This window comes from Lissotriton helveticus, chromosome 5_1 (genome assembly GCF_964261635.1).
Source record: "Lissotriton helveticus chromosome 5_1, aLisHel1.1, whole genome shotgun sequence".
Lineage (NCBI taxonomy): Eukaryota > Metazoa > Chordata > Amphibia > Caudata > Salamandridae > Lissotriton > Lissotriton helveticus.
The window spans coordinates 582,211,628-582,226,585 of NC_136065.1; the positions used below are offsets into that span (position 1 = coordinate 582,211,628).

General features: G+C 40.5%; 1 protein-coding gene across 2 annotated transcripts in view; it reads left to right on the forward strand.

Annotated features, from left to right (window-relative positions):
- PER3 (period circadian regulator 3) overlaps positions 1-14,958 on the forward strand; it is a 361,451-nt gene that overhangs the window by 82,477 nt on the left and 264,016 nt on the right. For both annotated transcript variants that reach the window (XM_078642926.1, XM_078642925.1), the window contains 3 exons: positions 1,232-1,374; positions 7,947-8,025; positions 9,071-9,177. In XM_078642926.1, coding sequence (XP_078499052.1) covers positions 1,232-1,374; positions 7,947-8,025; positions 9,071-9,177 — 329 coding nt within the window. The remainder of the gene's footprint in view (positions 1-1,231; positions 1,375-7,946; positions 8,026-9,070; positions 9,178-14,958) is intronic.

Consider the following 14,958-nt stretch of genomic DNA (forward strand, 5'->3'; position numbering starts at 1 on the left):
TCCTCGGACTAAAAGGAGGCAGCAGGGGGAGGGGTGAGAGGAGGGGGTGAGTGCGTTTCACTTGTGAGAGCGAGCAGCACCAGGAGCGATAGTTGCTCCCATATGGTGCCGCGCGCTCCCGCAAGTAAATCACCACACATGCACGCATTGCCTTTGAAGGCCTTGGAACGTGTGCACCGTCTTTGGCTGAAAAGCTGTAGCGATAGCAACAGGTCTTTTTGCCTATGCAGCGCATGCGCGGCGTAGGCGAGACCTAAAAACCATATAAATGTTGCAGGGTGAAATTAACAAATCAGCAAGTGAGGGAAGAGTAAAAACAGAATTTTTTTTAATGTACTCATTTCTGTCTTCTGCTCCTTACTTCTGTTTCTTATGATTAATTTCAGAGTACAACTTGTGTTATTTAGGGCCAGATGTAGGTAGGCATTTACCGGTCGGTAACGGCCGAATTCGGCCGTTACCGACCGGTAAATGCAATTTGAGATGTAGGGCCCTGTATTTTACAGACTCGGTAAATTTACCGATAGGTAAATTTACCGATTATGTAAAATACCGAGTCGGTATTTTTACGGAATCGGGAAAATTGATATGTAGGTGGGACTCTTCTGAGTCCCACAAGCATTAAAAAATCGGTATTTTACCATCAAATACTATTTGATGGTAAAATACCGATTCTGGTGTGCTTGCACAGGTGTGCATGCACACCTATGCCATATGACAGGCAGACCTGCCCTTAGGGCAGGTATGCCTGCCACATGGCACCCGAGCCTCTTTTGGGGTTGCCAGAGGGTGTCAAAGTGACACCCCCTGCACCCTTGTGTCAATCGGTATTTACCGATGCGGTAAATACCGACCGGTAAATGCCCAATCATTCCTATGGGCTTCAAAGCCCATAGGAATGAATGGGCATTTACCGGTCGGTATTTACCGCATCGGTAAATACCGATTGTTTCAGAATCGGTAAATGCACATCTGTATTTACCTACATCTCGGTACTTTTATTTTACCACTTCTTAAATACCGAGTCGGTATGATGCGGTATTTAAGAGGTGGTAAAATAAAATGTACCTACATCTGGCCCTTAATGTTGTACATTCAAACTGTAACTTTTACAAGATTTAATTTCACATTTAATGTAACTGGTTTATGTTATACAGAATGGTTTTCTTATTAAGATATTCTTTGTTTAAAAAAACAATTGCTAAATAGAAGAGTTGTTATATATCTGCAGAGGAGGGAAGGATGGAGATCGTGAGCTTCGGTACTTCCCTTTCCGGATCACCCCATACTCTGTCCGGGTAGGGAACTCCATGACTACTGAGGTTGAATCCTGCTGCCTGGCTCTAGCAGAAAGAATACACTCTGGATATGAAGGTAAGGGACAGCAAACAGTAAAGTGTGCAGTTTCTTATGCACATTATAACCTCTCTACCTAAAAAAACATATTTTTAGGTCAAGTTATGCAGTTAATTGAGTAATCCGACCTGATATCATACAGACCATATACAGAACTATTGTAACATTATTCAAAATCCATAATGTAATGACTAAAACTGCATGTGCATTGAACAAAGCAAAATAGCAATATCATTTCACTGGTGAAAGAGTTACAGTATTAGGTAATAACTTAAAGTAACTTCCTATCTTTTTCTTAAAAGTAAACATTGCTTTCTATGTGATTATGGTTTCTAAATCCAGCTTTTCTGTTTGTTCATTTTTACTAAGTTGTGTTTGCCTTATGCAGGATAATTGCAGTCACTTTATCCGGATATTCAATCATTGCCTTCAATATTCTGTTTGTATGTAGTACCTGCATTTATTCTTTTCATGCATAGCTTTAGAAAATGGTATAGGTACGTGCTGTATTTAGATTGAATCAACATCATAACACATGTTTACCTTTTAAAAATTTTTTTTTTTTATCTTTGTTGTGATTGGGCATATTGGGTGATACATGTGTTCATTGGGGAATGCCTTCTTAAAAACTAGCAAATGGGTTTCATGCACATCACATTGTAAATTCCATTACAGTACCTGCAACAAGGTATAGCAAACATGTTCTACAGTAACCATCAGTGTTTTAAAATAAACTTAGGTAATATCATAGGAATATTTTCTGGCACTGTTGAAAAGGGGAGTGGATGCAGGCAAAGCATTGCTTAACTGAAAGTGGACTTAATTGTTAAATATAGCCAGTGCATAAAACTTAGTTAACACTTTAAATGCGTCATCCAGTTAATAATAATAATCACAATAATAACTTGCTTTATATAGCACTTTTGCTATTCTAAGGAATGTAAAGGACCACCAATGTTACTATCACCAGTTTCTTGGTACACGTTGTCTGACTTATGGAAGGATGGAATGCCAAAATGCCATTGCTATATTCAAACTTGCGACCCCCTGTTTACCTTGTCTTTCAGGAACAACTCATAAAGACTTTTTGCTGGCTGTCAATATATTTGCTAAAACACTCCGACACCAGTTGTAGGCATAAGTCCCACAACAACCTTCAGTTTAAATCATTACATGCAATCAAGACAAGGGGTTTATTCTTGCTCATGCATCTACTATTTTTGTCATTAACAAGTGCATGCAAAGATATTTAGAAAGTGGGATGGCTTCCTAACAATGCAGACATATAGCAATACTTGATATTCTAGGATAACTATATAGAAAGTGGATGCTTTGCTAGGTTGGTGAGCGCACATTTAATACAGATATTCTCATCTCATAAAGAAGGTTTTAGTGTGGATCAAATTTAAATTGACCAATGCACAGCTCACATAACTCTGATTGTGAATATACATGGATTCAGGATTCAGATATGCATGCAAGGCTTTGACAGACAACAGGGCGTTGGTTGCTGTCGTAAAGATTATTCAGTGTGCCTGAGGAGGTTTTTTTTTTTTTGTATGTTCTTATATAGCGCTCGAATCACCCGGAGGCATCTCGGCGCTTGCCTTGGGAACCCGTCCTGGCTTTTCCCTGTGAGATAGCCCCTACAGGGCATCCCCAAGGTGAAAGCCAGGCATCCCGCTGCAGGGGGGCCGTTGTGGAGATTAAGCAAGCTTAATGCCCAGAGTTGCAGAGTGAGAACCCATGATTAGGTCAGGCACCGGAGCGAGAATTATCGAGTCTGTGGACATTTGAGCTCGAGACCCTGCCGCGTCGGGAATCGAACCCTGGTCCAGGGTCTGACCTCTGCTCCAGGGTCTGCCTGCTCTAACCAGTGAGCCACACTTCTCCACTTCTCCATTTGAACATCATAATGTAGCTCATAGATGAAGATACGATTGTAAACCTCCTTTCTCCAGGAACTTACCAATTTGGTGGATACAGCCTTTCATAAATATAGTATAGTATAATATAGTAAAGTAGTACCATGCCCATGATGCAGTGAAGAGAGATGGGGTGTGACAAACTAGGAGTTCTATTTCTGGGAGATGTTTGCATTAAATTTCAGGAGGCACAAGAAAATGCTGATGTATGTGCTGGTCAATTCCTGCAGTGTACTAAACTAACCAAAACCTTCAGGCTTATTTATCCAGATTTCCCATGCGCTCCTGCTGTGATACAAACACTAGAAGTCATGTTGAACATAGGGTCTACATGGAGTTTGATTTCGCAACTCTGACACATTGAACATTGATAGTGCTCCATTGGTTCTGGAGACAAGGTTGATATTGGGAGTAGGATTTAGTTAAGAGAACCTTTGTTGGATGAGCAGCTGGGAAGAGCGTGCGGCCAGGTGAAGGAAATGTTTAGTAACGCCAGGTTCAAACTGGTAAACTTCCATATGTTACATCATACTAACCTCACACCCACTAGACTGTATACAATCTATCCAATAAGACCTGACACATGCCTCAGGTGTAAAACTGTAGGCCCCGGTTTCCTACATATGGTTTGGAGTTGTCCTTGGTTTGAACAATAGTCGAGGGAGGTCTCTGAAAGATTGAAGGTTGTATCGGGGATCCAGCTAGAAACGTCAATCAGGTAGTGTCGCCAAGGAGTTGTCCACTCCCCTAAAACTAAAAAATGAATGGGCACTTAGTATCATTAGTATTTTAACAAAAAGGTGAATAACCATGCTGTGCTTGGCAAACACTGGGCCATCGTTATGGCCCTGACTGTGATATGTAAAGTAGTGGCCGCTAAGTAAGGAAAGTTGCACAAAGTGCCAACAGAGGAGAAAGTAGAGAATAAATGTATTATTTAGGGGGAAATTCTTACGTGAGTTGGTGATCCCTACACCTGTCGATTTGTCCATCGATGAGGTAGGGGAGAATATCAATTCTTTTGATATTCCTACAGCCACTATAGACGTTCAGGGAGATACACAACAAAGTTTAGAAATGTCTCAACAGCATAAACCTCTGGTTGTATCAATGGACCTACAATTGTATCCTTATAAGGTAGACCTGTGTAGAACAATGTGCTCTATGTTTGTCGAATGTTTTGGTCATTTGTATGCAGAAGGAAAATGTAAGTGTCCACATAAGTGATACTGTGTGTGTTTGTAACCTTGCTTGTCATATGTTAGAGTATATTAAATGCCCAGTGGTTTTTGTATTGTGTTTGGAAAAATAAATACATTACAAAAACCTTGTTGAAGATATAATGTAATTGAATCTGTTATTACAGCTAAGATGGGAGTGGATGCAATTCCTCCTGTGTCTAACAAAGATGTGCTTCAAGGATCTTTCCTTGTGTAAGATTATTTAATTTTATATTTTTTAGATTTGAATAATTGCTGGCTTGTGGTACCGACACTCCAAAGTTGGATATTTACAATTTAGTACTAAACAAAGAACCCTATTGTGAAATATCTAAGTCAGGAGCTCCCAGGGCTCTCAAAGATTACTGGGTCCCAGCAGTGTCAACTGGTCTTTCTCCTCTGGTCTCATATGACCTCCGTACTGCAGACCCTCAAACTGGGGACCAAGTTTCTCTTTTAGAACTAGTCTTTTAGGTTAGTAAGGCAGAGAAATCCAAGAATGTCTCCGGTATGTGCTGTAGTTTATGAACTCAGAACTCAGCTTACAAAATAAGCCTTCGTCCATTCAGTGTGTTTTCTTTTTTAATAAGGAATAGTACTTTAATACACACATAGCTAAATACTATGTACAAAATTGCATTTATTTTACAAAATGGCAAGTGGAAAAACAATTGGCACCCATCTTAAAGGGGCCTTGTAAACTATGTGCAGAGCTAAACTACTGTGAAAGGTTACAATTGGCAACTAAGACCTATACTCAGACTAAGTCGCATAGTTCTGAGAACCTTAAACTGTCTGTGTGTCATCAGACCCTAATTCCACAATAGTCCTATATGTGTCATTAGCAACCAGTACCGTAATGTGCAGTTAAAAGTCCGATCTAATAATTTCCTATGATTCTAGGGGGCAATGTGAGACAGAAAATACATCTGTTTGTTCAGTGGCTAGGGTTATATCAGATAACACTGCACCCCAAAATGTGTTCAGTGAGGGGCACGTCCGAACATGTGAATTATATCAGCTGAGGACGTGTGGGATGCATCTGTCACAGTCTGGTATAGGAGCTGTCATCTGTGGGAGGCTAGGTACGCTCTGTGCAAAACGAGAAATTGAATGCCCGTAAAACAGGCATTCCAGGAGACCGTGTGGTGGTACTCAAGGGTCTTTGCCCATTTTGACTTGTTGAATGCCTTCCATGTATTTCTAAGCTGTTCCAGTGCTATCAGTCTGTCATGTTGGAACAACATATAAAGGCAAGAAACCATATGGCTGCTGTTTCCCATTGTGTTTAATGCATGGAGGAGAGCGGTGTCAGGCTCTTTACACCGGATTGGTGTCACTACAACGCATGCTTTTACATCGCATGCCTTTACAACGCGGTTTTTACATCGCATACCATTACAACGCATAATGCTTTTAGGCGCTGGATAGTGAATTATTTAATTTACTATTCCAACTCCAGTCCCCGTGGATAGCAGGGAAGGTGTTGGATAGTATATTAAATACATTCCCTATCCTAGAGCGCCCCCCAGCGCATTGCGTTGTAATGGTTTGCGTTGTAATGGTTGCGATGTAATGGTAGTGCGTTGTAAAAAATTTGTTGTAAGTGATGTTCCCCCTTTACACCCCAGTGAATAGTTAGAACATTACCAATGGAGCCGTATAGCAAAAAGATGCCATTGTGCAGACCGTATTGACGTTTTAATTCTGGAAAACTCAGGAGGGTTCCATCAGAGAACAAATCACCAGGAGTGGTAATCCCCACCTCTCGCCATGACGATAATATTCTAGATGTGAGTATACTGTTTCCTATGGATAGTCCCATGGGAGGAAGAGCTAAAGAATATAGGCTCAGTTTCACTGTGTGTGGGAATCCCCCATCTCAGACAGCCTATCGCAATTTTAAGAGGAGAGAGGGAGATCTCTGGCTGGTGGTACCCAGCAAAAGGATGCCAGGAGGCATCCTTCTAATACCTGTGGATCGATTCTTTAATCCTGGGAACAATTGATGGGTCTGCTGCGTGGGCTGTGTTCCACCTCATGGTCCCAGTTTTTTTGTGCTCTAGCTCCGCCCCCTCCCCCACTGATGCGGCCCTGGCCCACAAACCACACTGTAAATTTGGCCCCCGAGTGAAAGTTTGTGAGTACCCCTGGTCTCTACGATGATAGCCATGAGGGTTCTCGTCCGGTTTCAGGACTGGGACAGTATACTACAATGATATATTGGACAGTTGAACTCTGCAGTACCTATAATATCCCTGCAGATAACATGATCCAATTACTATACATTTGCAGGATGTGATGAACACCGGATGAGATTGCTTCCTAATACTGATCAATGTAAAGTGCTTGTGTAATTATATTTCGAGCAATATTTCTCTGTAATTAACTGCCCTGTTATGTCATGACTCTGGCCCAGTTTATACACAGATGACTGTTGATGTCGTTCTACCTAATATATCTTAATTAAATATTACAATAAAAAAAAGTTCTGTTGAGTGACTGCTGCCCTGGGTCAAGATAATGATGTAACTGTTCCCAGAAAAGTAAACGTGGAATTTATTTCAATCCAGTCCAGGGGAACGAGAGCACATAGCTTGGCCTAGAGAAAGAGAAGACATCAAACCAAGATAAAGGGAAGAATGATCCGCAATGACTAGGAATACCTTGCACTGAATTCATGGCTGCTCAGGGCAAAAGGTCTGCTCTTATACCTTGACAAAGGCCAATGCACATTAATCAATGCCAGAGATAGGTCTCAGGTTCCACCTCTCAGTCAATTATCAAACGGACAACTGTTCTCAAAGTCAACACATCCACACCACTATTTATAAATGACTCTGAATAGGGTGCCTGACCCGAGCAGGTCATACAGATGTACATGAATTCTAGTCAACTATCTTTTCAGTGTACCTCTAATGTTTGTGAAATATGGCACCCATGGGGACGTCAAATGCCTGTTTGAGCTTTGGATAGCTTTCAGTGGTGCTATTTTACAGAATTTAGAACTCTGGAAGTGGGTGGTTAGTGTAGGCCGAGACAGCAGTTCTTTAGAGCAGAGTTCACTATTTTGTGTACTGCTAGTCTGAATAACTCTGGGTTGGAAGTGATGTTTTAATTGTTGTATTTCTTTTTGTATCAGCAGCAGTGTTCCATTTAAAAAGTATTCAAGAAAGGCTGTTTCAGAATCATTGTTTAAGACATGGGTGCTTTCTGCGAAAGCTGGTAAACTAATCCAAAATATATCTCTTGACTCAATTTTTTATTTTGTTGAATTGTCTAGCTGGGTTGCTCAACTACCCTTTAATGCTATTCCCGCCTTCAGTGTTGAAGCTAATTTTTTTCAAGAAGACATGCAGATTCATTTTATATGCATAAAAAGCACTAATGTTGGTCTTTAGAGAGTGCACTCTTCATTACTACTGTTTTTTTGTTTGTTTCTTAGCTCCCAGAATCCCATTAGATAAGTGGATCTTCACTACCACTCATACGCCAGGCTGTGGCTTTCTGGAAGTAGATGATAGGTAAGAATTATTTTGACAATGATTTACGATAATCACGCAGGGGCATTAAATAGGGTTAGAAATATGACATTTAACATTTGGATCCTCTCCCATAGCAGTTACGACAGTGATCGGTCTTCATCATATTTGATTGCAATCGTCAATCTTGAGGTTGAGGAAGTAGTTTTCTTCACATTCTTTCTGCCTCTCTTTTGGCTCTAGAATTCAGGGCACTTCCCTTCATCGAGTTGCATGGTTAAAACATATTTACAAGTAGGCAATAAGGAAAAATGGTGAGTTAAAAAGGGATCCTAAACCACCCAATGTGGTGTGTGGTGTGCAATAGAGACAAAGCATTGTCCATGATGAATGAATAATTGTAGACACTAACTCGCCAAAGCTACATCAAGCTGCATTTCCTTCCAAATTGCAAACCCAGTTTAAGTAACCAGGGTCTTGACTGAATGGGCTTTTGGTCAAGTTTATGGTTTTAAGAACATTTTGAAAGTTTCTTCGGAAATGAATGAGTGGATGTGAATTAGAAGTGTATACCGCAGCAAAGGGATAAAAGGGTGGTCTCCTAAAGAGACACCTAAAGTGAAATATTTGAGAAAGCTGTCAGAAGATTGGGGTGAGGATCACTTACATAGCTGTATTCTCCTACCTGCCACTTTCACTCCATGATCAAGGGATACAATGGTATTCACATGATTTTCACTAAATCAGTTAACCTTCAAACATAGCTTTCTCACCTGAAAGAAATATTTCGAATAAGCTTAATAATCACAGAAACGTCTCACACTTTTTGTCATTCTTTAGTTTGATGAAATGGACATTCTTTGAAGATGATAAGAACATTGAAGGTTTGGTGATTGCAGTTTCTGGGGTGGGTAAAATATATTGCAGAGGCAGAAATGGGGAAGCAAAAAGAGGAGTAGTAGGGAGCAAGAATTTTTCAAACTTGAATAATTTGGAAACTAAAGTTTTCTTAGTTTTGTAGATATTTCTGTGCTGCTATTGGCAGAGTTTTGTGACAAGTGATTGGATCATTGTTTTTTCATTGCAGGGCTGTGCCTTTATTAGGTTACCTGCCACAGGATTTGATTGGAACTTCGGTCCTTACGTATCTACACTCAGAAGATCGCCCACTGATGTTGGCCATGCACCGTAAGAGTGAGTACATATCCCCTTGCCATGAAGACCTTTATTCTAACTAGAAGCATCTAGTTTGCTTGTTGTGTTATATTTAGGATAAACCATTACTGGTTACCATACATAGTTCTCCTTGCAAGCAACAGTGCGGCATGCCAGGATGAAAATTCTTGTTGACTCTTGTCAAGTCAAATATGTTTGGGGTAGGCATTTTTAGGACATGTAGTGAGAATCGAAGTTTCCTTCATAGTCTAAATGAGAACACCTTGATTCTTTGTTCCTATGTTCCTGGATCTTTTGTTTTTCTAAAATAGACTCCCGCTTAGGGAGTTTTTTCATGAAAACCAAAAAATAATACTGATAGGGTGCATCAAACAAGACATCAGCTCTGTAAATCTTTACTGCCTTCAGCAGTATCTTCTTCTTTGCAGGCAGTGAGATCCTTGCCTACTGGGTTCTTTAAATATGGTGGGCCAGCCTCCAGTAGGGGACCTGCAAGGAAGCCTGTCACACTCTAAATCGGGCCATCAATCAGAATTACGAAAAAAATGGGTCATAATATGATACAAACAGATACGTTTTGCATTTTTTAACCGACCTCTCACACCAAGTAATATGTATGAGGTGAGAATGGGTTGTGGGACTTATTGCTCAACAGCAAATACAGGAATGGAGGCCCTTAAGGAACATCACATCTCTTGCCTGTCTTCACTAACACACAGTATCTCCATTGTCAACCCTTTTTGTTAAGGGATCCTGATCATAATAGCTCACACAGAATTACTACTGTCATTGGAAAACAGATATATGGGAAACCGACGCTAGGAAAGAATTCTGTAACCCGGTGACCACTGCTTCTCCCATACCCTGCATACTGAATGCTGGCTACTTTGGACAACTTCCACATTGTAAACACTTACCTCTCACCTGTAACAACAGTTGCAAAAGCCTTGAAACGTAATGAGTTATGAGAGGTTATAAAAATCCATTTGTCCTCACTCGCTACAATGCTCTAATAGGACCAGTTCACAGGCATTCAACCAGAGCTCTATGGTGCCCTCGAGATCTGCCATTTGCTGGCTAAAGGTTAAAACCTATTTCTCTACAACCATGGCTTGCTGGCTTCAGCCCATACCTTCTGGGCAGCAGCAAAAGCCACTCTATAGGGGCAAGTGATGAATAGAAGTAGGGCAGGCAGGCATACCTTCCTAGAACAGGATATTATATTTGCAAGCAAAAACTATAGGAATAATCTGCCCGATACCCTGACACAATGACAATTTGAATTAACAAAAATGGAACTTAACTCTGTTTTCACTGCCAAGGCAGAATACTTGCTTTATCACCTCAAGGCTAGATAATATGAACAGGGCAAAATATCAGGCTGTATACCCGCTTCGAAGTAGCGGCACCGGGAAACGACAGTGGCCCTCCCTGCCATTAGAGACGCCTCTGGCACCATCCTCACAGAGCCACATGATAATGCGGCTGCCTTCACAACGTATTATACGGGACTGTAGAGTCTGGACCCAACACATTGAGGAAGGCTTCTTTCAAGATCTTAACCTACCCCGGCTCAATGATGAGGGAAGAGCACTCCTGGACGGTGAGATTACCAAAGAAGAAATCTCCCTGGCCATTGCTGATCTTCCGTACAACAAGGCCCCGGGAAAAGATGGCTTCCCTGGGCAATTTTCAAATGGACCAAAGAGTAAGCGCTGGAAACTCTATACAATGCCTACAAGAGACTGAAGCAGTGGGCCACATTGCCCCTTCCTTCAACAGGGTGTTAAGTCTTACGTAAAGCACGAAAGGACCCTCTCCTGTGCGCCAACTCCCGTACGATCGCTTTACTCAATGTGGACACTAAGATCATTGCAAGAATATTGGCCTCCCACCTTAAGAAGGTAATCTCCACCCTGGTCCAATCTTCCCAGGTCGGATTTGTCCTGGTTAGGTCCTCTCACAAACACCTGAGAATCCTGGCCCACACACTATGACTCTCCCTAGAAGGACTGGAAGATAGAGTAGTAACAAGAAGGCGTTAAACAGAAATGATTGGGCTTGCCTAATCTGTACCCTCTGCAGATTTGGTCTTGGTGAGAACTTTATCTTGTTAGTGAAATTGTTTTACACATATCTAATGGCACAGATCAATTTCGGGGGCCTCTTGTCAAGATACCTTTTCGGTGTGAGAGGAACACACATTAATACTTGCTCTCACCCCTTTTATTCATACTAGCATTAGAGACTTCAGCAGCGACTATTCACCAAAACATGTATATCACTGGCATACCCTCTACAGTAGAGGCCCGTCAAAATTATTTTCTACTCGGACGATATCCTCATTGGAACTGGAAGAATCACTCCCCAATTAATGTCCATCATTGCTACCTTTTCGACCTTTACAGGCTATAAAATCAACTGGGACAAAAACAAGGCACTGACCCTGTCCCGGCTTAAGATGAGAGCAGCAACTACACATTACCAGTTTTCATGGTTCCTGAACTGACTCAAGTGCCTAGGTATCTCCATTACCAAAGTCCTTGACTAACTCATCTTAGTTAACTTGGATCCACTCATAACCAAAATGACCGTGAACTACACAAGGTGATCACAGCTGTTTCTCTTATTATGGGGTCCAAGTGGTCAAGATAGTTTACAAAGACTATGGGTATGCTCTATGACCTGCACATCTGTATATATCAGTATTCAATTTTTCTCAACCGTGTCCTTGTAACTACAATATTTTAGGGTGCTTTCGTGGTGTCACGGTACCCACCCACCAGGGTATGAATCCACTAGGACTGAAACCAGCCTAGAACAATGTCCACTAAAAGACACCAAAGCACACAGAGTGGTTGTAACTATCATCCAATTTCAAAACTCTGTGGTTTAACCAGCCAAATTAAAATTCCTTTAGAAGAATTCCACAACAATTGTTGACCCCGGTCTCTTAGTTTGGTTTATTCCATTTCATTACATTAAGAATTCAGCAGCAGCCAACGTACGTTTTGCCCCCCTGGGCTTTCTCAAGGCTGCAAAAACATATGTACAAACTGTTTGTATTCTGTATTACAGTATACAGTTTTTCATACAAAATAAACTAAATAAACAAATGCCCTTATTATTGTGTTTTAAACAGAGCAAGGTGAAAAAGAAAAAAGGAAGAAAAAAAGAGAGACAGGAATGTGCATTAAAGTTAGCCAAGAACCAAAGATCCGTGAAGAGATTCACACCTAATGATGCCCCAGATCATTGTAGTGGCAAGTTAAATTTCAGAGCATTCCAACCTAGATGTAAACATAGTATTTGTTTCATTTGGGAAAAAAGACAATACACCCTGTGCGGAGATTTAACAGCCAACGCATATATGAAATTGGTTAAGATTAAAAGAATTTGTATGGTTTTATCCATATATAAACCACCACCTGTTGTTCTCACAGGCCACATGGCTACAGAGGTAGAATATATATCCGCAGGTACCCGGCCATCATGTTAGAAAGCAGACCAGATGTAGGAAACCTCACCTTAGATTCAATCTGCTGATTCCAATTTCATGTCTCGGTTCGCAATGTTCCAATTATGTGCATTAGATTGTGATTATTCCTGAATGTGAACAAATAGAGAGCAAACATATTTAGAAAAAACCCTAAAGATTCACTAATATTTAACAGCCAGACCAAAAATCAAAGCGCAACCATATCTGATTTCTCCCTGTCATCACCCACAATAGAGCGTACCAATGAATAATGTAAAAAAAACGCCCAACTGGCAGTCATATCAATCCCTTATTGTGACTCGCAGGAATTTTCGTCATGAACTGTGGTGGAACTTACATTTCCCATGGGATTATTTGGTATAACCAATATTGATTGAGAGGAGAAACATTTGAGACTTACATCAACTTTCCATGTGCTTTGTACTATAAACCTTTCTTGAGATTATATATATCTAGTGATCAGGTCTATCACCATTAACTATGGCCACCTTTGATGACATTAGAAATGCACTGATGGATAATTTATTTAGTCTCAATCCCTCACAGGACTTTAACAGACCTAGGGATACAGTAAAGGAGGAACTAATACAAAAATTCCTGAGACTGGAAAGATTAAAAAAACAAGAGCTCTCCAAATGGTGGGACACAACAGTCCTACGTAAATATATTTACAAAGAACAAGTACCTAGGGGGCTTTGTATTTTGATCCTTCCCTCTTGTCAGGATTTGGATAAGGGTCATTTAAAAGAGTGGGAACAAGTATTGTTCAAATCATCTGTAGGAATGATGGATATACTGATCAGGGATGCCGATCTCAAAAGAGAAAAATTATTGCTTGAAATTTCCGTTTTAGAGAAGGAGATCCTTGACCTAAATTTACCTGAGGCTACTGAATTCAATCTGGTGATCCTTAAAGAGGAAATAAAAAACACCAACTATACTTAAAGGATAAGAAGTCACAAAAAATAATGCAAGATAAGAGACTACCATAGTGAGAGGGTCTATACTTTTGCGAAAAAGTTTGATAATCTCAAAACTGAATTACATTCAGCGACAACAGACAATAGACCGCAGACAATGGAATTAACCAGCATTTCTGACACTTAAAGTGTCAGTAGTATGACCAGTGGGGAATCACTAAGTGCACAGGGACAACCATCAGGGAGCACTGAGGATCCCTTTATTTGTAGAACTACAAAGGTTCAGGAAAAGGAACAAACAAACATTTGAAAAAGAGGGGGTTTCAAGAAGACCAGGAGGGGGGAATCTAGGTCAAGATCCAAATATAAAAGAGAAAGTGGGAGTAACAACCAGATTGGGGACACATACCCAACAATTGTAAATGATTTGACTTCCACGAATGTCTCTAACAAGATTAATGTTGTGAATGTATCAAGTCATATGTTAACGAATGTAGAAATAAACTTATTGAGCAAGGGTTTGGGATTTTGTCCAAGTGCATGTCCTAAGTTTAGAAAATGCGCCTTCCTGCATTCAGTTGTTTGTTTTTTTGTATTCGTATTCAAGAAGTTTATTTTAAGTCTTCTTGTTATCTCTGCGGACCGAGTAAATCAGCGCAACAACCCGGTAGTAATGGTGCGGGTGAAGGCGCTTATATACTCGGTCCGCGGAGATAACAAGAAGACTTGAAATAAACTTCCTGAATACATAATACAAAAGACATACAACTAATGCAGGAAGGCGCATTTTTTTCTAGTCTGACAAATTGTTTTTGATAACCCCAGATCACCGGCTGGTGATTTAGGAGATTTACGTCCGTTTAAGAGAAAATTGGGCTTGAAGTTCTACGTCCTGAGGAGAACCCGACATTCATGTCCTAAAGGGTTCAAAACGTGTCAACGGTTGTTTTTTTCCAACCAAATAGGTGCCCAGTAGATGGGAATACCACTGAATGCTCATTCTTGACTAGGTGTACTTTGATTCGAAAATTAAGTGAGCTAGGTTTGTTTGCCTTTTGGATTCAGACTCTGAAATACAGAACAAAAATGCTTAAACGTGTAATTGAAAAGAATCAGAGGCAGTGTTTATCTTGATCTTGAATGTCACAACTTGCATAGAACACGAGCTGTTTATATCTATATATATATAAAAACAAATGTCTGTCTGTCTGTCTGTCTGTTTGTCCTATATGCATTACTACACCATTCATCTGATCGCCATGAAACTTTGGGAAGTTGTTGAGTACACTCCAGCGAAGGTTTCTGGCATATGCATTATGTAGTGGTAGTAGTATAGTAGTGCCTCCATTCAGATCAAAACCTCACGCCATTACTCAAGGA